The following is a 24771-nucleotide window of genomic DNA, read 5'->3' on the forward strand; positions in this document are numbered from 1 at the left end:
CTATTCTCTCTCACACCTTCAGCCCAAACCATTGCGTTGCCCCGCCAATATATAATTTAATAATTAAATTAATATAGTAGTAAACATGTGGGCGACTAGTCGACTAATGGCCATAAATGATGACTATTGGTTGACTAGGAAGATTCTTAGTCGGGGGCGGCCCGGGGGGGGGTCCCTTTAATGCTGTATCATTTGTGCATACACGCTACTTTCGTCTTAAGTTTGTGCTTGTGTGCAATATCCCTTTGACTTCACGTTATCAGGAGCGTCTGGGCTCCAGTGTAACAGAGACTGAACGGGACTGAGAGTCTGGGGAGCGGAGGGGGCTGAGGCAGAGAAGATTGCTGGAAAGTATTCCCTTTGATAAGCCGGCCAAGAAGCCTTTGATTAAATGTGGTCCCAGCAGGAGCCCACACTAGGTCCTCTGTGGCACGACCATGTCCAATCACCAGCTATCAACAGCCCCGGGTAATTACAGCCATCTAGTCATTAGCCTGGGACCCACCTGGAATTCCACATAGCGAGGGGTGGGATGAGGCCAGCAGGGGTTGGGGTTTAGGTTGGGCCTTTAATCAAACACTTCCCTCCCCTTGACTGATATAACACACCCCATCCCAACTCACACAGAATCAGCCTTTGTTGCCGACATAGATTGTATTATTACTGCCCCAGTGTCTCTCAGCTCATGCTGGTGAGGAGCAGAGAGAGTGTGTGTGTGTATGTGTGTGTGATGGGAATAACACGGCAGGTTATGACAGCAGTACAACGGGAACTTACTCACTATCCTGCTCAGTCACACTGATTAGTTCTGCTCTGTCTGCACTGTCTAGCCTTTTTTTTTGCCATCAACCTCTGTGTTTGTCCGTCTGAACAAAAAACAAAGATTCCAGTGTCATACTAATGCACCATATATTTCATATGAACATCTGTTTAGATAAGGCAATATACACAACGTTATACAAGCAAGCTGGAGAGCAGAGAAGTGAAATCTGTCTGATGTTGTGGTTATGTGTGACTGAATGACCATCCAGGCCTTTTTCCCTCGTCTTCTTTTTCTCAGCGGCAGTTTGTTGTCTCGCACGCTGAAAACTAGAGTGCACTGTATAGTCATAATAATGGGAGTGCTCTTCTCTCTCCTCGTGTCAGCCAATGTAGTGCAGTCTCATCCGCAGATGAGAAATGAAACACTTTACAATTTAAATAAATCAACTTTAAACAGCTTTTTTTTTCCTTTTTTGTTCGTGTTTTTTTTTTTACAGTTGCATTCAAAGTCCCAATGACGCTTCCGTCCATTTATTCATCTAGTGTCCATCTCCCTGTCGTCTGGTAGTCCTCTGCCTGGACTTCTGTTTGGCCACACAGAGCCAAACTTATGCTTAGATGTCCACTTCTCAAAGTGCACTTATCAAGCTACTTCCCAAAGTCCAACCAAGTATTTGTATTTGGTAGATAAAAGAAAATTATGTGAGTATATGATGTTTTTTTTTGTAATAATACTGGATACGTTTGAAGGCTCAGTTAATGTAAAAATGTGTCTTTAAAGCATCATGAAAGCAGCAAACCATTTTTAACCCAGAACCACACGCTAGAGAAAAGGCCGTCTGGACCGAATCTTCGACAAAAGCCCAATCCACCCGAATCCCAAAGTGTTCATCATCTGATCCCAGCGGTTCAGTCACAGGGCCATTCACAAACAGGGGCTAATGGGTGTTAATTCATATTGATGGGTACTGAATTCTAGTGCTTTCACAGAGACAGGTAGAAAAGCCATGCAATGATGAACCGAGGTGGGGGCAGGGGAGGGCGGAGACGCAGAGCACTTTCAGACAAACTTTCCCAGAATGCCATGTTCCACAGGATGTCCTGTTTAAAGGGGAGAGGGGTGGGGTCGCATTACAGGGGGCGGAGGGGGGCGTGTCCTCAGGTCTGGTCCAACCATTCGGCTCGTTTGGGCGCTTTGCACGTGTGTATGTCCACAGCTTCCTCGCAGTCCTTACACTCCACGGCGCAGCACCATTTGAACTTGCACTCACACTTGGTGATTTGCTTGACTCTCGTGGTGTCGTAGCCCCGCCCGCAGCACATGACCTCACAGCCGTCTGTGCCGCGTGATGTCTTATTGCAGACTCGCCCAGCTGTGCCTAAGGAGCCTGCAGAGAGCACAAAAGAGTTGGTTAGAGATATACAATACAATCTATGTGGTCATACAAAAACAATCCCTCTCCGTCATCACTCATGACCCGCTACAGGTGGGTGGCGGTGTATTTATGTGCAGACACCCTTTTCTTTGCTTGTGTTTTTTAAAATTTCCTTGTTATTTTGTTATTTTTGGGATGTTCCTTGTCACAGCACTCAGGTGAGGTTGGGACTATATTAAAAGGTAGCTACAAGGTGCCGGGCTATAAGCAGCGTGCATCCAAGAGGAAGCTACTAAAGCTGTGGACACAGCGCTGAAAAAAATACAAATACAGCAAGGCTAGAGGCCAAAGGAAAGGGCTGAGGATGGCTTTCACTTTTGCTGGTGATACTGTTTTCAAACAGTAGCTGACAGTTCCTGCATAGTATACCTTTAATAAAAGCTAGAGCTTACTTTAGTGAGTTTCTTGTGCTATATGTTTCACTTCCAATTTTTCTGCTGACAACAATGACTTTTGGGTAGTTTTGATAGAGAGCCAAAATCCTTACCAGAACTGAATTCTAAACTTGATTAATCAATTAGTTAATCAAATGAACATTAATCAGCACCTGGTAATTGAAAAAGCAAAAAAGCGATATTTCCTAGTTTTAACTTCTCAGTCATGGAGAGTTGCTAAGAAAGTCTTTGGTTTTGGACTATTGGCTGGACACAACAAGAAGTTTGACTTTAGGAAATTGTGATTGACACATTTCACCATTTTTGAGATTATATAGATGAAACAATTTATTAATCCAGAAAATAATTGTCAGGTTAAAGGAATATTTCACCTACAAAATGATCATTTTCTCACCCTGTGTAATGTTGAATTCATGAAGAAAACTTATTTTCATGTCTCCACGGTGAACGAATAATCCAAAAACAGAGAAGTATAGGGAGCCATGTTTAACAACAGCAAAATAATATCAAAACATCTCTTTACAAACTCTCACACAATGTGTGCAGTAGAATCCAAGTCTCATTTACCTAGCTGTATGTTCAGCACTCACCAAACACATGCATTTTCCCTAAAACCTTAATATTTGAAACACTTCTGCATAAACAGTCTCACACATGTGCATTTGAACTCTGCTCAGTGAAACGCACAAGCAGAGTTCAAACAGGTGCTTGCTCAGGCACACTACCTGTATGCAGAAGTGTTTTTAAATATTACTGTTAATGCCTAAATGTGTGTGTTTGGGAAGTACTGAGCATTTGGATGGATATGACAAGACTGAATAAGACTTGAGTTACTGAGAGGTTGTAAATGAATGTTTTGATATAGTTTTTCTGCTGTTAAATGCAATTCTCTTTTTATTCCAATTTATCCAGAATTTTCTCTTTATTTTTGGATTCTTGCTTCACTGTGGAGGCATGCAAGAAAAATTCATAAATTCAACATAACATGGGGTGAATAACTGATATCATGTTATCGTTTTGTGAATGAAGTATTCCTTCAAAAATCCTTAGTTGTAGCCCTAGTCTGAACATCGCATCGAGCTAGCTGCTCTTCCACAAGTCTCTGTGACTTAGTGCAACCTCTAATCGAGGGTTAATATTATTGTTTTTACTGAAAAGTTTTTTTTTTAAAGTGTGATCCTGACCAACTGGTCCAGCCATGGGAACCAGATTTCTCCATAGTCATTAATTCAAGGTCCATACAGTTTAATATTCAGCATCATAGTTGCTTTTGGCCATGTCGTTGAGCCAGTTTATTGTCTCTGTCAAGTAGCTGTCCGGTAGTCATTCACTCTACAGCCGCAAACAGCACTTCAGAATAAAAGCTCTGACCTGGAAATCACTGTACTCTAAAATAAGGTTTGTATTTTACACTTTTGGACCGTGACCCACCAGTTGGGAATTACTGTTTTATAGCACTTGCAGTTCAAATTTGATTAAATTTTAATTTGAACAACAATTTGTCAGCATTACAAAGAAACAGTGACATTCATGCTGCATTCACAGTGTTGGCAGAATGTAAGAATTCCACCCGTTATTTCATTAGCTTAAATCCGCCACTGCTGCTGTGTAACATACTTGAAGAACTTCATTAAAGGCGATATATAAGCCATTCAGAGTTGATTGCTGAGCTTAAATTAAGATAATTAGCAGTGGCAGCCGCATTAACAGTGCTAACAATGGCAACACTGCCGACAGAGCTAACAGTGTGTACGGGGGGGTAATCAGAGGGTAGGTGTTACGCTTCTGTGACGACACCATTCCGCCTACGTTTGTCAGGAAGGAGTTATCAGCGAAAACCGCCATATGAGCGCAGTGCAGAGCAGCGGCACTTAGCCAGCCATTGGGATACATATACATGCACTCACATGCACACACGGCCAGCTCCAATACCACATTTAAAGATATGATGTGACGGCATAGACCAATGACAGCCTTACCCTTTTATAAAATGGTGTTCATTAAAACCAGCCAACACATAAATGCTAAATTGAACAACATATAGAGCGAATCACAGTGTTTGTTTACCATTACTGCTGGGTAGAAAATCCCAGCATTGTGTAGCCTACATAAAATTTAAACAACGATGACAGAAACATCAGATAGATTTGAGTATTGTGTATTGTATTGTGTAACTATAGATCTTCAAAAGTTACAATTACGTTTGCCGAATTCATATTTCTCTGCAATTTAAATAAATTGCCAGTTGTATACCTGGAATTCATTGACATTGTTAGCGCAATTCGGTCTATAAATATAGATCCCATGTCTTAGCATTTTTATTTTGAGTTGCATTCTCATCACTCTGATCATTACATCACGATCTGTCTAGACCAAATGGAGTTAACTTCAAGATATACTGTAAATGAGTTTATGTTCCGGGGCTGTATATTTTAGTAGCTTGCATTATTACAGATGTCACAGTTTTAGTGTTACTTTAACTCCCTGTTTGGTTCAATGTTTGAAGTGCAATAGCAGAGTCATAGTTGTTGAGTGCATCTATGTCGCGTTATTACCTAACGCAGTAGCATATTGTCTGTGTCTTATGTGAATGTCATCCCCACAGAGATTAGTTTTGGTGTTTCGTGTGAGAAGCTCCCTGTTTGAACTGCTACCTATCACAACAAGCTGCCCGAAGAACAACAGACCCACACACACAACTATGCAGTGTTGGTAGAGTGGCCTATAGTTACACTGCCTTTCCCAAGCCACTGCTCCCTTTGAAGCCACTCTACGTGTGTGTGTGTGCGTGCATGTGTGTGTGTGTGTGCGTGCATGTGTGTGTGTGTGTGTGTGTGTGTGTGTGTGTGAGGGTTAAATGGACAGTGGAGCGTGACAGACAGACAGGCTCTCACACTCTGAGGCCCACTCTGCCCTCCAGCTACGCTTAGTTCAGACAGACAGAGAGGGAGAGACTGTGACAGACAGAAAGAAGTGTTGTTTTTTTTTTTTTTTAAATTAGCTGCTTGTGTCCCTAGGCTGTGGATTCCACTGGGAAGGTGAGAAAGAGGGGGAGGATGGACGAAGGGATGAAGAGAGAGGCAGACAAAGGGAGTAAGGATGGGAGGAAGAACTGGACAGAGCTTCTTGGTGATGGAGCTGTTGATGTCAGATATCGGAAAAGTTTGTCCGACTGTTTCATCCATCAACTGGCCAATCGGAAACGGGCATAACTAATGAGGTGCATTATGTAAAGTTTGATCAAGAAATCCTCTGACCACGGGGGCGTGTCTAAATTTGTGTGTGTGTGTGTGTGTGTGTGTGTGTGTGTTGACAGAGACTGATAGAGGTCAGGTGGTCACAGAACGACCATGTCCTCAGGGTACAAGGATATTAGCTTCCACCGACACGGGAGGCCTGCTGTGTTATCCGACTACCATTGAACACACACACACACACACACACACACACACTAGTCATGCATGAACATACACACACAACATACACATAACACCACTAAAACATAACACAGTCGGGGCAATCCATCAACACCCATGAGAAACTGCCTCTCTGCGTCTTTCAGTCCAGTCTACCTTCCTCTTCTTCTTCTTTTTCTCTGCTTCTGCCGTCTTACCTGCTGTTTTGTCTTGCAAGCAGTAATCCGGAGAGTTCTCAAAGTAGACCAGGTCATTCTTGGTGGCCTTCCTGAAGGCTTTGTTAGCCACGGCGAAGCCTGTGCCATCCTGATTCATCGTCACCTCGATGGCCCCGTTGTATTTCCTCCTCAGGTAGTCGCCGGTCTTTCTGAAGTCTGACATGGCCATCCAGCACGTCCGCAGCGTGCAAGAGCCGCTCACACCGTGGCATTTACACTCCAACTTCATGAACCGCTTCACTGCCTAAAAACATGGAGAGTAGTGTTCATTTTATTGTAGCCATCTTGAAATATAGTTTTAAATGTTCTTAAAATGCAGAGCTAAAGGCAGAAGTGTTTCTTAAAGGGTGGGTGTAACCTAATTTCATAAAAACACATTTCTCACTTACTATACCACTAGTGGTATTTAGTCTCATAGATCTTGGTTTCATCTGCCAAGGTTTTGCGATGGATATCCGCTTCTGAGATTTCTGTCTCCACTCCAGTACAATGGAGCTGAGAGGATTTTTGTTTGAGGTGCTCAAAGTATTAGAAAATTAAAAATTATTTCTGGATAATCCCCAAATCTCTGCAAATAGTTTGAGTCTGAGCTATTTATCATCCCTACAAAAAACTGCTGACAGTGAAGTCTCTGGATTTCCCAGAGATATGGGGACACTTTGTTGTTGTTGAATTCTCCAAGGCTACATTTAGACTGGAGGCAGAAGTGTCCCATTCATATTTTTTCGACTCACTCACTATATGCCTACCAAGCTGTTCACATGGCAAATTAGAGTAAATATTCCCATTTAAATGCAGCCATGCACACTCTGAATAATGTGCCCTAACCTGTTGTTTATCACATCAGAATATGTTTTAAATAGGTAGTAAGTTGTCTACTGGTAGCAGACTTTTTCAACCATGCAAACACAGCCTCCCTCTTTCATTCCTTCAACCACCTTTTTGAAAAGGTCAGCGTTGTGATATGTGCGCATATCCAAAAATCTGTTCATATATAGTATGTTATATTTGGGGCATGCATCTCTACCCCCGCCTTGGTTTGTCTACAATGTATCCACGACAATGTACAGCTCACCGTTAACAGGAAAGAAGCTGTTTGTCGCAAACTGGTAAATCCAGTAAAGCCATTCTTGTCACAATCCCACTGCTCCTGGCTCCAACTCCACCTCCACACACATCTCTGTACAGAAGTACTGTAGCAGCCATTTTTCCACAAAAAATATGCATGCTGCGAGTGATGTTTTTGTCATTGTTCTTTTGCGTGTGTGGGTTAGTTCAGGACCAGTCCACACTGGAATCTGATACTGACCACACTTAAAAAATAATGTCAACAGCCAAACAAAGAAACAGAAAAAGGGGGATCCGAGCAATAATTTTAAATCGAGCAATCGAGTGTTTTTCAACTCTGCGAGCATCACAAACCAAAGTTCCTTTCACCTACATTGGGGTAGCAACATAAATCTCAGCCCCCATTTATACTTGTGATCTGTGTCTTAAAATTGTGTCTGTATAAGAAAAAATATTTTGTAATGCACGTAAGGGCTGTCACTTTTACAAAAGTCAAGTTCAATCAAAGTTGAATGCAACCCACCCATCTTATCCTAGCTCCTAACAGTGCATTGTAGGAGCCCTCCCTTGCAGAAGCACAGGACACGGCCTGTGGCCACATATACTCTGACAATTTTGAAACTGAAGAGGATATTACAGATCAAATATTAAATCTTTTTCCACATTTGCACAGCAGTTTGAATTCTAAAAAGTGACAGCCCTAAAATGCACTTTGAATGCATTGCAGTGAGCTTGAATCCCAGCAAATGTAAGTGCGGATTGTACAGCCTTGATAAGAAAAAATGCCTCCAACAAGTGATGATGATAGGACACCTAACGCGTCAGAGCTTTAGTCAGGTCCATAAAATCAGCCCAACCCATGCAGTTTCTGTCAAACCCTGACCTAGGCCTGGACCACAGCATCAGTTTTAGGCCAGAGCCTGATTGAAAAACTATTGTAATAATTATATACATATATTTTAATATTAAAACACTTATTACAAGCTAAGCATTGATGATTTTCCTTGCATCACTTCTCCTTCTTCTCTTCCTTATTTTAATAGTCTGTCATCAGTTCTGTGTCATTCACACAACAGGTTCAGCAGAATAGACTGCGCCCCTCGGTGCATCTCCATTTTCAAGTGCGCACAGCGGTCCATGGCAATGTGGCGCACAAATAATGATAACTGCTCTCCACTGCATGTTATGCACATCTCTCCCACTGCTGGAGAGGCAGAAGCAAACACTCCAAGCCAAGTCGCCTTGCAGCCCCTCTAGCTCTCTCTTTCTCTTTGGTCCCTCACTCACATGTGCTTTGTCTCTCTCCTCTGGTTCTCCACTTTGTTGTCCAGTGCAACTCCTGCCCCATTTACGCACAAGGACTGCCAATTTCCTTTTAAAAACAAAATTGGCGAGAATCAGACCCAACCCAAGCCCAGGAATATTGAGAAATTACAGCCCAGCTCGGTCTGGACCCAGCGGGTTAGGTTGGACTAAATCGGCTCAGGCAGAGAATCAAAGCGTTACTCTGCATCCACTAGTTCATCTGCTCCTCCTTTGTGATTTGCACATAGAGATGTGATTCCAATGCAGATGGAACCTTGATATCGAGAACAGTTATTAATACCAGGTATAAATGCAAAGGCCTGGGGTGTCGCTTAGTGGATAGTGCCAGTGCCCCATGTATAGAGGTGATGCCTCGCTGCAGCGGTTGCAAATTCAACTCCGGCTTGCAACCCCTTGCTGCATGTCGTCCCCCCACTCTCTCTCTCCCCACCTCACACTCTTAACTCTGTCCTGTCCATTAAAGGCGGAAAAGCCCAAAAAAATAATCTGTAAAAAAAAAAATAAATAAATAAATACAAAGGCCTGTTACAGTATCATTACCCACATAACTTTGCCAGACACAGATTGCATGTTAATAACAGAGTGTAAATGGAGTCCAAGATGCACATTTATTGGTCAAATAAAACAAAAATCTGCATAGCTAGATATACCACTAGATGTACAAGTGAGAATAATGATTTGTTTTTGGATAAATTGACACTTACTGTTCTGCCACAGCGGTTGTTGTGAAGGTTCATGAGCGCCCGTGCATCTCGGACAGTCCTCTCTTTGGCGTCTATGAAGGCTTTGGCAAACTTTATCCCATAGTTGATATTATCACTACAACCACCCCAGTCAAACTCTCCTCTGTCATCGCTAGCTCGTCCACGCTTGTGCGGGTCGCAGTTGCACGTCTTCAACTCCCCCTGGCTGCAGGCGCGAGTGAGCGCATACACCACTCCTGCTGAGGAGATGGCGTAGACAAATGCAGCTTCACGACTGCCTGAGAAAGAGAGACAGAGAGGGAAAGCACAAAAGCAAAAGAGAAACAAGAGTTTAGACTTAGATAGAGGTTAGAATAACACAATCTATTATTGTAGTTACACATATCATGCAACACAAAAGATTATCTACGACCTAAAGACTTAAAACTGTGCAGCGCTCATATTGACATGCACAGATACGCATAATGCCATGACCAGGCCTGGGCATGAGCCATCAGGACATGAAGGTGCAGCTGACGGGGGCATATCAGGCCTGATGTGGAGTATAGGACAGCTCTGTTTAAATATTATCATGGAAATAATCCCAGCTGCGGGGCTCTCCTCTGCTCACATAAATTGTTTAAATACAGACACAGTGATACCCCATTAATCAGCGCCAGGGTGATGTCATGACAGCATTTTCTACCATTGCTGTGCTTTTCTGGTCTCTTTAGTTCCTTAGAATATGACTCATCTATTGTGTGGCCAAAGACACATAGAGAATTAGATATAGTGTTTAGTCACAGTTGCTTTTTGCAGCGCCCGTGGGAGTGAATGCTTTAAAAGACAACAGCCAGAGGGGGAAGAACTTGTCCATCTTTAGTCTCAGCCTAACAGACATGTGGATTTCACTTGGTGCCTCTGCACTCAAAGTCGAAACAACACGAATGCTGTTTCAAATAGAAGAAAATGATGCACCTGGAATGAGGTTCTAACGTCCCCAGTTAGTAAATGCATGTCCAGTAGTGGTGGGAATCTTTGGGAATCCTACAGGAAGCAGAGAGCTGCACTGTGTTGTTGTTAATGTTATATCTGCGGCAGTGGAGAATAGCCTCTGTGCTGCAGCGTGAGTACAGAGCAAAGCCATTGTTATCCAAAACAATGCACAGCCGCAGGTCTTTTGAAATGAAGCGGGCTGTGGATTGTGTTATTTTCTTCACCCGACCAGAGTTGGCTGAGAGTTTTGTAAAGTGCCGCAGTGCGAGTTGGTCAGCTGGTCTTGTTTGTTGAGCGTATCACTCCACTAACATTAGCTAATCTCTGTGTGATGGGGCGCAAAGTATCTATTGTATTGTAAAGCTAATTATTAAGATATTAAAGGAATAATCTGCCAATTTTCAACCAGCTTTGTGTCCTAACAATGTGGGTAGAATGTGTAGATGAACTATTGTAAACTTCCCTCCATCGTAACAGTGCCCAGATCTCCCTGCTCATCTCTCAGCTCAAATTGGATTTTTGTCCGCTGATAGTGCAGATAGTACTTCTGCATTTCCTGCCTACCACCACGGACAAAACGAGTATGGAAGCAGATCAAGAAATAGACCCATCGGTCTCTCTCAAACTCAGACCAGACTCCAATCAAACTGTGAGATTCTGTTACTGTGTTGCCTGCAGATGTTTTCAGAAACACATTTTAGCTTTTACTATAATTCAAACATTTGTCACCAGCCTGCTGCCATATTGTTTCCTGTGTTAATGTTTCATAAGCATAGAAGGTAACTGTATTGCATCTGTGCTGCTTAAAGCATGCTACAAAATGGAGTCATGGCATAGTGCAAGACACTAAGTCCAACGGCTTCATTTCAGGCAGACAGATGACAACTCTGCTGCTTGTAATGTTTGTAAAATGATCATAACAACTCAGGGTGGGCACACGAGCAATATGCTGACAGATTTTTCTTCGCAACATGGGTTGTCTGTCTGTTGTCTGAATTCGTGTGTAGAGTGTGTTTGACATTCTACGCACACCACTGTTTCTCAGCCCAGCAGCACGTTCGTTACAGAAGGTAAATATGTTATAATAATATAAGTGCCATGCAGCTACACTGTATTCTGACTCAGACATAATGAAACATTTACATTGATGCTGAAAACCTGTGTAGTCCTACTCTTTTTTTCCAGACAGAAAATTGGACTGATAATAGCACCGTTATCATTTCCCATCCTTTGATATGAAGCGACACAGCAGTGGGCTTTTGTCGCCACTAGTTCTTGGATTGATGGGCGATAACAGCTTGTGTTTCACTTGTGCGTCACACACATAACTATGATGTGAAGCATCTATGTATTGGCCTCTGAGGACTACCAAAATATGGGTGACCTCAGAGCAGCACTGTGACATAACCCATCCTGCGGAGCTTAAGTCGGCCGTAGACACTGACGGAGGCCGTGCTGCTGTCACCACGCAGCCTGTGTAAACAGGATGTTAGATTTTTAATCTTGTTTTATATCAGGCTGGCTCACAGGTGCGTATTAACAAAAGCTGCAGAGTACATTTGTGTCTGTGGTCTGTTGAACCGTCTCACAGTTCACACACGTAATTGTTTTAGATTGATCACAAGCACAAGTTGGAAGAACTTTTTAAATGCTGTAGTAAACTATTCCATAATCTGCAGGAGAGGATAAATAACATTTCATTACATTGATGAATTTGGTTTTGAATATACAACACTGTCCTGCAAAGTGACACGTGAATACACGAGTGCAAATTAACATCATAAAACTGATGTATAACTGATTATAAATGACTAAGGGCGGGGCACTTTGCTATCTAAAAACACCTATCTGAACCAGCCTGGGCAGGGGCAGTTGTGTGATCCAACCTGCGTTCTCTGTATTCAATGGAATGTCCCGTTCCGTCTCTGGGGTGAGGAGAAGGGGCAGTGGGCGCTGTTCAGGGGGTGTATATGGGGGAGGATGGAGGAGGGCATTGTTGGTCATCATTCAAACCTGCGCTGTTTGTCTGACAGTGAGAATATCTCTCTAAATATTTACATCTACATTACTGTTTATTCCTGTCCACCACACACACACACAGAGCCCGTATCTCCATATCTGCTTTTTTTTTTCATGCATCGTCGCCCCCCACACATGCTTAGGATGGCTGGAAGAAGGACAATAACATGTCAGATGGAGTCTGTGAAGACAAGCACCTTCTTTTGTGCAACCTGAATCCAACTTTACGTCAATGAGCTGCTGTAAATGAACTGTTTACCATCATGCCTTGCTCCAAAGCAACAAAATAAAGAGAAAGCTTAATCCGTCAACCCTTTTACTGGTTGCACGACATGCAACAGTGACAGCTCTATCACTGTCAGTGTTCTGTATCATGATCTTTTGCAAAATAATGCAATGGACAATTTTTAGAACAGTCCTCATTTAATCTTTCATGCAAAATAACCAGCTGACTGAAGACACCATGGCTACTAGGTCGTCTTACTTAAGAGTCCCATGGACCAGCTACAAGGGTAGATGTTGTAACATGCGCCTGTGTGCATATGTGTATAGGCATGAATCTGTTACAAAGCAGAGAGGTCTGGCAGGAGTGGAAAAACAAAATGACGACAAGCCCGCGTCTCGAGGCCCGTGTGTTTATTGACGAGGCGTAAGGCATTACAACAGTCCATTAGCGACTATAAACACGGAGCACCAGCATACGTGAGTATGAGACGGAGAGATCGGAGAAAGAACAGAGCAAGGGCAGCAGGACGGAGAGGAGAAGGAAGAGATAAGGGCGGTAAAAGTGAGGAAGAGGGAGGAGGAGTGAGATAGTAGCAGACTCAGGTTCAGTATCCATACTCTCTGGCCACACAGTCAGTGATCAGACAGGCAGACATGTGGACACACAAATGTGACTTACTCCGTAGCAAGACGCGTCCAAACACGGTGTGGTCACGGTCCAGTGTGCTGCAGTTCCAGCGGTGGTGTCTGAACTGGTGCTGGCACTCTCTGATCCACTCTTTGGTGCCCTCGCCGATGGCCTGCATGATGTCCGGGTGACGCTGGCAGAGTTGCCGCTGCTTGTTCACCAAGCCGGGGATGTTGTCGCAGATCACACGAGCCCCCAGTGCACCAATGTACCTGAAGATGGAAAAAACACAAACTTCTAGGCACTTTTCTCCACACTAGGTTTATCGAGAAGAATTCCTATGTGGAATATGTGGAATATGTAGAACAGCAGTGACTGATGGGATATTACATTTAATTGGTACACATAGGTGCCCTCATATGGTAGATGTATACACACGTGGCTACACACACACTCGAAGGTGGTGAGTGGCGTGAAGGAGAGCCGCAGCAACAGTCCTCTGTGAGTCAGAGTTCACTACAGTTAACGGTTTAAGGTTTGCGAGCAGGAGGGGAGTGGAAACCATTTACTCCGCTCTCCAAATAAATAAGCACTTAACCTCTCCCCACAAGACCTGCGTGTGTATGTGTGTTTAAATGTTTCCCAATGGGCTAGTCAAAATCATGTCGTCACAAATCAGAGCACAAAGTCCGGGGCCTCCAATAACCCTGTCACACTAATACCCCATTTACTCCTCTCTGTCTTCTGCCCGCTCGCTCTCATGCTCGTCTTACTCACAGTCCTCCTGCATGCCTCTTCCAATCTCTCTCCCTGCCCTAATAAAACAGACTTCTGCAGTATCCCGTCAAGATAAATGCGGCGGTGAGCTCACACAAAATAAACTCTGAACCTAATCGTGTGTGTGCATGAGACCTCTTGCAGCCCGGTGGCTGCAGCGGGGCTTTGGTGGGTCAGCGAGGGGAGGTCAGGGAGCGTGTAGCTGTGTGGTCGTGTTTTTACGAGGCCGGGCGAGAGGATGGAGACTGAAGGCTCTCTGCTCCCCAGAGTGAGATTAGAGAGGAGGAATAAGAACAGAGTGCTCATCAAAGGAAAGAGCCAGAGCAGCAATTCACACTTAATTTTCCCGTTCTCCATGAGAGTCAGGAGGACCTGTGGATTTTATAGAATAGTAAATCATTATCCACAGGTCTAAAACAACATGCTGTAAAGGGCTGCGACTCTACTGTGAATCAGAGAAGAAAGACAAGTCACACACAAATAAGGAAGGGTTCTTTTGACTTCTGATGACGCAGCTGATATTACACCAACCTCTTGTTGCCCTAATAATAATAAATGGATAATATAAATTAAAAAATGCTATCCTACAACCAGCAACCACACACTGCAGTCCTAAATAATCATTACCAAATGTAATCATAATCATAAATAAACTTAACAAATTGCCATTATCATTAATACTAGTTCTGTTATTATGGTGTACTGCAATTCTGCCTGTCATTTGTCCAACTGGTGTTGCCATACCCAGAAGGGTGGATTCAAGTTACATGGCTTGGGCTCAAATCAGACTTGAGTCACAAATTGAATTACTTTAGACTCGACTTGACAAAATCAAAAAGCACTTGCAACATGACTTGGACATCAGCAACTATGACTCGAGCCTTTTCACTTTCGAAAATACCTGATACCTTCCCCCAAACAAAAAGGTTCAAAAGTGTCCTACAAATCAATTAATTTCCCTCGATTTTTTGAATCAACTAAGATAAACGCTATTCGTTCCCAGCAAGTCAACGCTTAATTCCTCAGATCCACTTTGTTTGAACTAATCCGATGTATCCAATCGAGTTGCAGGAGAGAACCATGAAGAACTAACATTGCGTTACCAAGCACCAATTTTGAAAATAAATGATACCAAAGATAATTTCGTTCCTGCACAGAACATATGCAGTGGTTAACAGAAAAACAGGTCAAAAATGACAGACGGAGATGCAACTACTTCCAACAAACTTGTAACAAATGAGTTCAAATTTTGAAAAACATTCAAGATTTTTTAAAATTTTAATATTTTACTATTTTGTTTGCATTACTTTTTTTTTTATGTCGCACTCGAAACTTAACGTTTAGCACTTGGGACTTGTCAGTCTTTACTCTGGACCTGAGTGCAGAGAATGGAGACTTGCTTGTCAGGGTGTATTCAACAAACCTTAATGTCGTCATCACATTATATTTGTCAGATAGCCCACATTAAGTCTGAGTGTCATTTATGTTGCGCTGCATATGTAATTTATCTAGACAGTATAGTAGCTTTCATGTGTTACATATTTTTAATAGTATACCTTTTAGCTGTACTGGCTTATGATATGTAATATAATTGAGTAGGAATGACTTGTCAATGTTTTTTGGGGGGGCAGATTTGGTGCCCTGTCATATTCATCGTCTGTCGTCATTTTCTGCAGTATTACAAGTACAAATCTATTACCTTCTTGGGATTTCTTGCTAAATGTTCTTAAGAAGCAGCAACTAAGCAAAGTCACTTCACTTCTCTGTTATGTCAGTTAGTCAAACTTGCAACTGCCTGGCACACACACACACACACACACACGCACACACACACACACACACACACACACACACATACACACACACACACACTAATTGTTTCTCCTCAGACCATTACCTTTGACAAACACTTGGAAACTGTGGCTACTCTTTATATGTCACAACAAATCTAATTTCATGCTTACATAATACCTGCATCACATTATACATTGCCTTTTATTCCACCTTTCTCAAATGGCTGGAACATCCCACAATCATTTTCGTGACCCAAAGCCCCAGACCTGCCCCTATCATCACTGCCTGCACACCCACAGAAATGTGATAAACGGTTAGATGCTGTATCTCCTGCACTAAATTCCCCTCAAAGCCAATAATGCCCAGCCAAAGCCTCCACACACAGTCTCTTCCCACTACTCCCCATAACTGCTTTTAATCTACACAAACTATTAGGCATTCCATCACCCCCATACCCGCCCACACACAGACACTTCTCCTATAAACACACTCACACACATGGACATTTTCACGCATGTTATTGCGCAGGCAATGAGATATTTTTTCACCCCTCACCTATGCTCTAGATGGCTGGTTTTGGGGTATTTTAGTGAAGTCATTTGTGTGTGTGTGTGTGTGTGTGTGTGTGTGTGTGTGTGTGGTACCTGGTGAATTAATGACTGCTCTGCCTTGTTGAATGCAGGCCCCAGCTGAGCTGAACACGCGCTCAGCCAACAGCGCCAACATAAATTACATTTATCGCTCTGTTATTATTGCTCAATGTGGCAGGCCAACAAACTGACACGAAGAGCAAATGCATCTTAGAAACAAAATCCTAAAGAAGCTCGAGTCTAGTTCACAAGCTCATCAATTAGTTTATTCTCACCGTCAGTGCTCCTTGCTCTTTTTTTTCAGGAGCAAATCATTTTTGAATTAAATAAAGTGAATTAACACATTTATTGTTTCTCTTTACTAATGTCCTCATAGATATCACAAGTAAATGCACAAATATAAACCCTAATGCGTTTAGATTTTTTGCAGCAAAATGCACAAATAAAAACAATAATAATAAAGTTTAAAATGTTGCACCGACTATGCACAGAGAGTCCGCGATAATAAATTAACAACCCCTCATAATGGCCTTGTCTGTCTGCTGCTGGAAAATCGCTGCTGTGAATTAATTATAACGGGGTTTTGCTTTTGCATTTTGGAGGAGGGTTATTAAAATAGTCATCGTAAGTTAAATTCGTTGGCAGATTGAATCCCTGAAGTCTCTAACGAAAGACTCAAAGCTAGGCAGAAGTCCCAGCGCCGTTTCAAATGATTAAGATCAATGATTCATGTTCAAATTGTGTGCCATTTCCTTAACTCCCTTCTGCAGCTAGACAGCTGATTTAATTTAGTAAATAATAATAATAATGATAATTTACTTAATTGTGTCTTCCAGAAAGTAGAAATTCGGCCGCCATAAATCTCGTCAGGCAGGTAGGCCTGTAGGTGTGATGTGTGCGCACAGTACTCACCACCATGAGGAGTCCACCCGAGGCGTCACCAGCAGCAGCAGCAACACACACGCACAGTAAATCCTCGAGCTGGCACCGGGGTTTTGGCACGAAGAAGACCGGGGTGAGGGTTTGGCTCCCGGTGAACCACAACTCCCAACCCGGGCAGCCCGCAGGCTCAGAATCCTGTTCAAACCCAGCATGGCTCTGCGCTTTTTTTTAACCACAAAAAAAAGTCCCCCCCCCAAAAAAAATCTGATTTCAGAGGGAGGGAAATCCCGGCTTTAACAGACAAGATGTGAAGTAGGCAATGCACCCATTCAGTAGGTAGGCCTCATTATCCAGTGTGTGGCTCCATATTAAATATAGCGCGGCTGTCAGGAGTGTGAGGAGCGCGTTTTCGGTGCCATGTGCGCACCAGACTCTCCACTGAGCACTTCTGGCTGCAGACAGGAGGTTTACCTGACGAGACGAGCAACAAGTGTCGGGTGCTTTACCTCTCCAGTCAGCTCCCTCTCCAAAACTCTTATCCTTGGTTTTGGTTTTAGTTCAGAGGCAGAAATAGGATCCGATTCACAGCTGGAGGTTTGCAGATGCGACACTCGCTGCAGTTTCTGTCGGCTGTGTGAGTTTGCGCTGGGTCGGATGCTCGCACCGGACCTCTCCTTTATCAGTGCGCTGCGGACAGAGGCAGAGCTGGGAGAGACAGGGGGAGAGAGAAAGAGATGAGGGAGGGCTTGCTGCTGACGGCTCCTCGCGCCCATTGGGCAGATGCAGGGGTTACAGAGTTTGACTAGGAAGGAGATATTAAAGAGGGATGGATGGAGAAAGGAGAGGTGCGTTCCTCTGTTCCAGTGTGTGTGTGTGTTTGTGCTTGTGTGTGTGTTGGGGTGATGATGCTGTTGCAGTCCTATGTGAGGAGTTCATCTGTAACCACACACAGAAATCGTTATAATTGATGATGGCGCCTTCATTTTACAACCCTGTAAAATTGGGTAATTAAATCACAGGAAAAAAATGTGGTTCTTCATATTTTAAAGGGATTTTCTGACAAATTAAAAGTAGTTTTTAGTCTTAATGTAAAATGCCACAACATGCAATCATGCAGATGCAGAAATACAACCAGAGAGCAAATGCCCTGCATGAACTAGTATGTTGGAAATGCATTTGCAGCCTCAGATATAGTAGGTAATAGTTCACACAAATATAATTTTATAGCATCTATAGTTATTGTCAGTTATATAGAACAGAATAGAATAGAAAGCCTTTATTGTCATTGCACAGGAATACAACGAAATTAGTTGTGACACTCAAGTGATGCATTCCAACAAAGAACATAATACAAAAGACACAGGACGTTCAATACGCAGACAAAAATACAGATAAAGAGAGTCGGGAGCAGCTGCACAAGTGCACGTCTGTAATTAGAATTAACACTATCATATTCAGTGGATATGTATATGATAGTACTTCTCCTCATACTGTTCCTCAAATACATAATTACTGTACAGCACAGATTTAATGCTGCTGGCAAAATCTGGCACACTTACATCATATTAATATCATGTAATAAGTGTTATCCCTGATTAAGATTTAAACCTGTGACATTGTTTAAGTTATTATTATTAATAAATACTTATTTAAATGTTTGTTGTGCCTGCAGCCGCGCACCACCTAAAGAACAGCAGAAATGAATGTCAGAGAAAAAAGGAATGGGAAGGGAATGTGGGACTGGTAGAACAGAGCCAAATCGTCCAGTGGAACAGCACTATGGCTTAAATATGAACCACATGTGTAAGAGAAAGAGAGTGCTGAGACAGCGTTCGAATAAAGCACTCACACACACATTCACACAGTGCATTGTCCCCGGAGAGCGACCATCCTTACCTTTTTCCCCATGCATGCGTACGCATCTTCAGGTCGTCCTCAGGCTTGGCAGTGACCTGTCACCGTCACTCATCATCAAATCTGATATATCTCTTTGTCCTTGAATGACTCCTGACAGATTAAAACCTACTTTGAAGTGTCCGAAGATCGTTCACAAACTCAAAGGCAGCAGCTTGAGTTGTTCACAGACACCAGTTCACACCGGTCTTATCAGCGTTGACTTGAACTTCTCCGAGGGGGTTTGTGATATTGGATTAAGAATACCACAGTTGATTCAGCTGACCCAGTAATGCTAACCAACGAGTAAACAAATCAGGAAAATCCCTGTCGGAATTGAAACTATTAGAATTAGCTATAGCTGTCGCAAACTGCTGTTTCATCGAAAGCTTGAAAAAACAGCTCTAGTGTTTATGCCAAAGCTGCTGTTAAAGCTAAGCTCCTTTCAGAGACATTTGTATTTCTGCTTACAGCTCGGCAGGCAGGCCGCTGTCAGAATGGGACTCACACTTTAAAGCGTTTTCAGAGACCGACACATGCACAACCGTGCAGACTACAGGTTTGTGAGAGGCCGCGAGGTGAGGCAAAGAAGCACAGCTCCGGTGAATATTTGTACGCTGCAGCTTAGCTCACAATTTTCTGCTAAATCAAAAGGAATTAGGGAAGCACAAACACGGCTGAGTTATGCTGTCTCTCATGGGGCTGGAGCTGGAACAGACTTTCTCCCTCTCGCTCTCTCCCTCCGTCTCTCTCCCAGCCCGTGAACTTGACCCCAGCTTTCTCCTCATAAACAATAACAGAGTCAAGCGCCTTCTTGTCAGTTGGAGGAAAAGTTTGCCCTGATGTACGAGGTCCAATCTGGCAACCATCTCCTCAGAGGAAAAGTACTGACGGGGGTTGCTATGTTAAAACGTTGCACTGGGGTGAAGGAGGGATAAAGGTGCGATTTACAGAGGCAGCGGTTTTGGACTAATCCAATTGATTTCTGTGTTGATACATTATAATCACTCTGGATTATTTCTCAAAGGAGAATTGCAAGGAGAAGGGGAATGGGGGCGAATGGACCAAGGGCAAGCCAGAGGCATGCACTGAAGGTGGAAGGGTTGGACTAATGGCCCAGTAATGTGTCCCCTGTGGGGATTATGCCGTGGGCTGTCACCAGTCAGGCAGTCCAGGGATGAGCTCAGCATGTATTCCCATCCCCTGGCAGGCTGGAGCAGGGAGGACAGCCTGTCGTCAGACCTGGCAGAGTCCCCATACTGATGGGACACATAGGGGCAAACTCAACACTGGGCAGGTCTGAGGGAATATGACAAGCGACAGGTGGAAGAAGGACAAAGACAAAAAGGTAATCAACTAAAGCAAGTTAGGGAAAGACGGGAGGTGTTACTGTATCCAACATCGTTTTTCTAAGGACTGAGGGTGTTGACTGGACTAACATCTTGTAGTAACAAGTGCTCCAGCTTAAACAACAAAATACCTCATCTGTCATTGCCTTACTCGTAAGCCGTAGAACATGATCTGTTACTCAGACTGGACTTCCTGGATCTTATGTCACATCTCTCCAGTACCTTCAGCTAAGTTCACACTACACAACGTTCACAGTCATCAGATGGCTGTGCCAGTCTTAAAGTTGTGGTTTTCACACTGCATGACACACTCGATCTTTCACCAGGAGGAAGCCCTGATGAGTATGTGTGAGGCGCTGGTCGACCATCAACCCGGGGTTCTGTGGGTTGGGCAGGTGCGGGTAAGCTTACTAAAATACACCACGGGCTCCGGCAAGTGGGTCAAAAAGTGACAAGGCAGCAATCTGAGTAAGTTATTAATAACTAACAGAAACATTTTATGCAACAGTCCACCTTTCACCTTCTCTTCCCCCCCCTCTCATTCTCTGTTTCAAACGCACGCACTCTTTGGAAAGTGCCGCAGTGCTCAGTCCATGTCTGTCCTCAACCCATGTCTCGCACTCTCATACTCAACAACATGGTCCACAACAGGTCCAGATACTTAGCGTGGTAGATATCTAAGGTGCGTCTGCGATGCATCGGCTTGCATCTTTGAACAGTTCACACATAGCGTTCGAGTGCCAGTTTGCAAGCATAGAGCCAACATTGATTTGCCTTTGATCTGGGGCGCTTCTTTAGGGGAGCTCCAAAAATGGTCGGCAAGTGGAAAATCAGGGCTAAGCGTGGAGTGTGTACCAGGCATTTAACAACACACCTCACACGCAAAACAAGGTCTGGCTGTTGGTGGAGGACAGCGTCAGAAAAGTGTAAAAGTAGGACACTTTGCACGCCCAGCTAGCTATCTTGATCTCTTCCTTACGAAGCTTTGCAGTACTATAAAAACGTCACGCTACCTCAGTTTTACTTTTCAGGGTCAGCTGTCATTATTTGCATGACCACAAAGAGATGGCTCGTGAGAACAACTTCAAGTCCAGATTTACCGGCATTTTGAGAGTATGTAGCTTTAGTATCATAACATATTTGTGAGTAAAACAGGGCACTGCAGGTCAGATATATTGTTGGAAGGAATTTGGTTGGATTGTTGAAAAGTGGACGTGTCATAATGGCCTTAACAGTGAGATGCAGACGAGATAGTAGTATCTGTCAGAGATAGAGTAATCTCTATAAACAGATATCTGCATGCAGAACCTGGAGGCGACGGGGCAAGAATTTGGTATCGGAAGTGTTATGGTTTCCGTTTGTAGTCCAAGTAGTACTGACCAATTGCATTTGAAGGCAGGTAGTCTGTCAATCTCGGAACCCATCGTCAGACGACAAGTTAGCTTTGTCTTAGCTTTTTTAAAAATGTATCTGCATTCATATGCAGAGATTGATTAATAGAGAGTAGCCAAAAGGAAGCCAAGGAATTATTGGTCCAGATATCCATTAGGTACACCATATCCCCGAAATATTGGCCCTTGCCCTCAGAGGCTTATTGTCCTCAGAAAAGATGGTTGTTGGATTTTAATGTTGGGGATAAAGTGGCGTAGTTCATCACATGCTCCATGTAATGTTAGGTGCTGAAGCAGTCCACTGTAAAACCTTGTGTATAATCTGAAACTGTCACAGATAAAGCTTTCCTTGGAGTGAATCAGTTCTAGCCAGAGGGTCTACAATTTTTTGGGGAAACAAAGACGCACAGATGTAAAATAATGTTTCCAGCTAGCTAACTTAATCTAACATGAAACAATTGATTGATGGGTTGATGTCATGATGTTGATGGTTGAAACTGGTTGGTACCAGTTTACATAAGTGCACATATTTTGTTTTACAGGTAGAAACATGATTGGCTATTGATATCAGAATATGAAGTGTGGGAAGGTGGGAATTACAGTATGTTGTTAAATAGGGGCACAATATGGCCAGGAAGTCAAACTTTAATGGTTAAAAAGGCGTTTTTCTTGTCACCTTGACTGAAAACACAGTGCTTAACCATATGACTATGCTGGTTTTGTCTCACAAGGACAGTCTCCATTCTGAATATTTAATTTTAATGCTTGCAGGATGACTTATTGTAGATGGATTTAATACTGTCATAATTTCAGCGTGTTAAGTAGCCGTGAGGATAAAAGGACCAGGCCTGAGTGGCTGTTTGGATAACAATCAGCTGAGAATCCAGAAGCATTATCTATAAAGCTAATGAAAGGTCAGAATACAACACAGACCCTAAAAATACACCGTCCTCCAGGGACAGACAAGCCACAATGTGCGTGTGCACGAGTGTGCCGTGCGCACATCCAGGCGTGCAAGCCAAAGAACCAGATCTGTGATAATTTATTGTCCTGTAAATTTAGATCTGCCGACAGAGATGAACTGCCTTGAACAAACACAGTGGCGTTGGAACTCCAGAAGCCTCCGAAGCGTTTGGCTAGGTCTCAGAGAAGGTGTCGGAGCCTGTTGTCAACCACTTTCCCCTGATGCAAAGGGTGCAATGACAGGCATGTGCATTGAGAGAAAGTTTGTGCTTGCATGGATAAAAAAAAAAAAGCTCAGACAGACACGTCCATAACTGCTGCTTCACTATGTACCCATCATGGTTGGGCTGTGCAGGGCTAAGCTCTGCATACGCGTGACCGTTTCTTTCTTTATCCCCAGGGTAGCCTGTCATTAATAGATTTTATAGCTCCTGTGAACACTAAGTGTCCGTAGATGTGATGGTGATAACTCTATAATAGAATGTTTACTGGGTCGCTGGAGGATACCGTCATGCTGGACAAATTGGGAGCATGCACACACGTACACACACACACACACACACACACACACACACACACACACACAGACTGGCTGTAGAGCAGGTGATAAAGATGACATCAAAGGGATATCAGAGGCAGCGTGGCCTCTTTGACGTTTAGCACATCTCAGACACTTCTTTGGAGAAAAGGCACGCTCCACTGGCAATACATAGACTGGGACAATGATACACAGACAAACAGTCACACAGACAGAAATAATCAGGCATACATCATTCATATTAGACGGGATAGACTGGGGTAAACTTTAACCTGACTGCTTTGATCCCATTTTTAAATAGCTAGATGTTGAAAAATGAAATTTACCTTTATGGATGCTGGTCATGTTTTAAGCAGCGTCTCCTTGCTCCCTCTTAGTGGAACTGAGTTTGTGCTGAGTGGTTTCCTGTTTTAGTAGGGAACTGTCTGTGTGACGTACACTGCAGGTCATGGGCAGCTGGTCACATGGTGGCTAGCTGAGGTAACAGTGAGCAGTGAATCAGTAAATTGAACTGTGAAACAGTGATTTTTGTCTGTCTTTGTAGTTTTTATACACAGGACAAGGAGTGAGTCACACTGTAAACCAAGATTGGAGTCACTGGTGGAATATGCGAGCTTGTGTTCTTTTTTTTTGTTTTTTTTTTGTGAGTCCAGTCATCCAGATTAATAGTGCAAAATATGATCAACAAGAAAATAATGATGTATCATTATGGACAGGAATAAGACTTGGCTGCTACCCAGCAGTGTATATAGTAAAAAAAATAAGCCCCTTATCAGCTTTATCCATAAAGTGATGAACACATTAATGCATGAAAAATTATAATGCTTTTTTCCACCACTCCCCACAAGGTTTATTTTAGTATTAGGAAATCTTTAGGATTAAGGTCTTGTGTGTGAGCAGTTGTGTTCGTGTGTGTGGGCATTTGCAAGCAAAATATAGTTATTTGGTTGGAGTGACTGATTTTAATCATTATATTGTCAGCAACAAAATACTGCTCAAATGGTGTAGCCTACTTTTCTACAAGACAGTTTTAATGGGTCTCTTGCCTTTTCCCATTTTTTTTTCTTTTTTCATTCAAAAATCAGAATAGGAGAATGTATAAGCAATGTGGTAAAACAGATTTCTTTATTTTGGGGTTCAACCTTAAAGCTGCTTTTCAGAAGATTACTTTTTGATTTTTTTGCCTTTATATGATAGTACAAATAGACGGGAAAGGTGGAAGAGCAACAAAAGGCTAGAATATCAACAATGAATGACAAAGAATTATTATCCAACTCTGCCGTTACCCTCATCTCTACATGTAGCGTCTTTTACTTCCTCTTTGGTGTTATGGCCAGCAGCTTTACTGTTTGTCTGACAACTCCGACAGCTGTTCTCAGCAAAGAAAATGACAATAAACCCATTGAACACCTGCCCAACACC

At 43.0% G+C, this 24771-nt stretch overlaps 1 protein-coding gene and 1 long non-coding RNA gene across 3 annotated transcripts in view; one reads left to right on the forward strand and one right to left on the reverse strand.

Annotated features, from left to right (window-relative positions):
- LOC125892418 (uncharacterized) overlaps positions 1–24771 on the forward strand; it is a 56661-nt gene that overhangs the window by 26023 nt on the left and 5867 nt on the right. The window lies entirely within an intron of this gene.
- Positions 923–23717, reverse strand: LOC125892393 (protein Wnt-2b-A). Its single transcript, XM_049582387.1, has 6 exons — positions 23676–23717; positions 17246–17920; positions 13224–13444; positions 9326–9603; positions 6207–6471; positions 923–2150 (listed from the first exon to the last, which is right to left on the reverse strand). The coding sequence occupies exons 2-6, from the start codon at positions 17425–17427 to the stop codon at positions 1921–1923; spliced, it is 1176 nt and encodes a 391-aa protein (XP_049438344.1). The 5' UTR covers positions 17428–17920; positions 23676–23717; the 3' UTR covers positions 923–1920.

This window comes from Epinephelus fuscoguttatus, linkage group LG7 (genome assembly GCF_011397635.1).
Source record: "Epinephelus fuscoguttatus linkage group LG7, E.fuscoguttatus.final_Chr_v1".
Taxonomy (NCBI): domain Eukaryota; kingdom Metazoa; phylum Chordata; class Actinopteri; order Perciformes; family Serranidae; genus Epinephelus; species Epinephelus fuscoguttatus.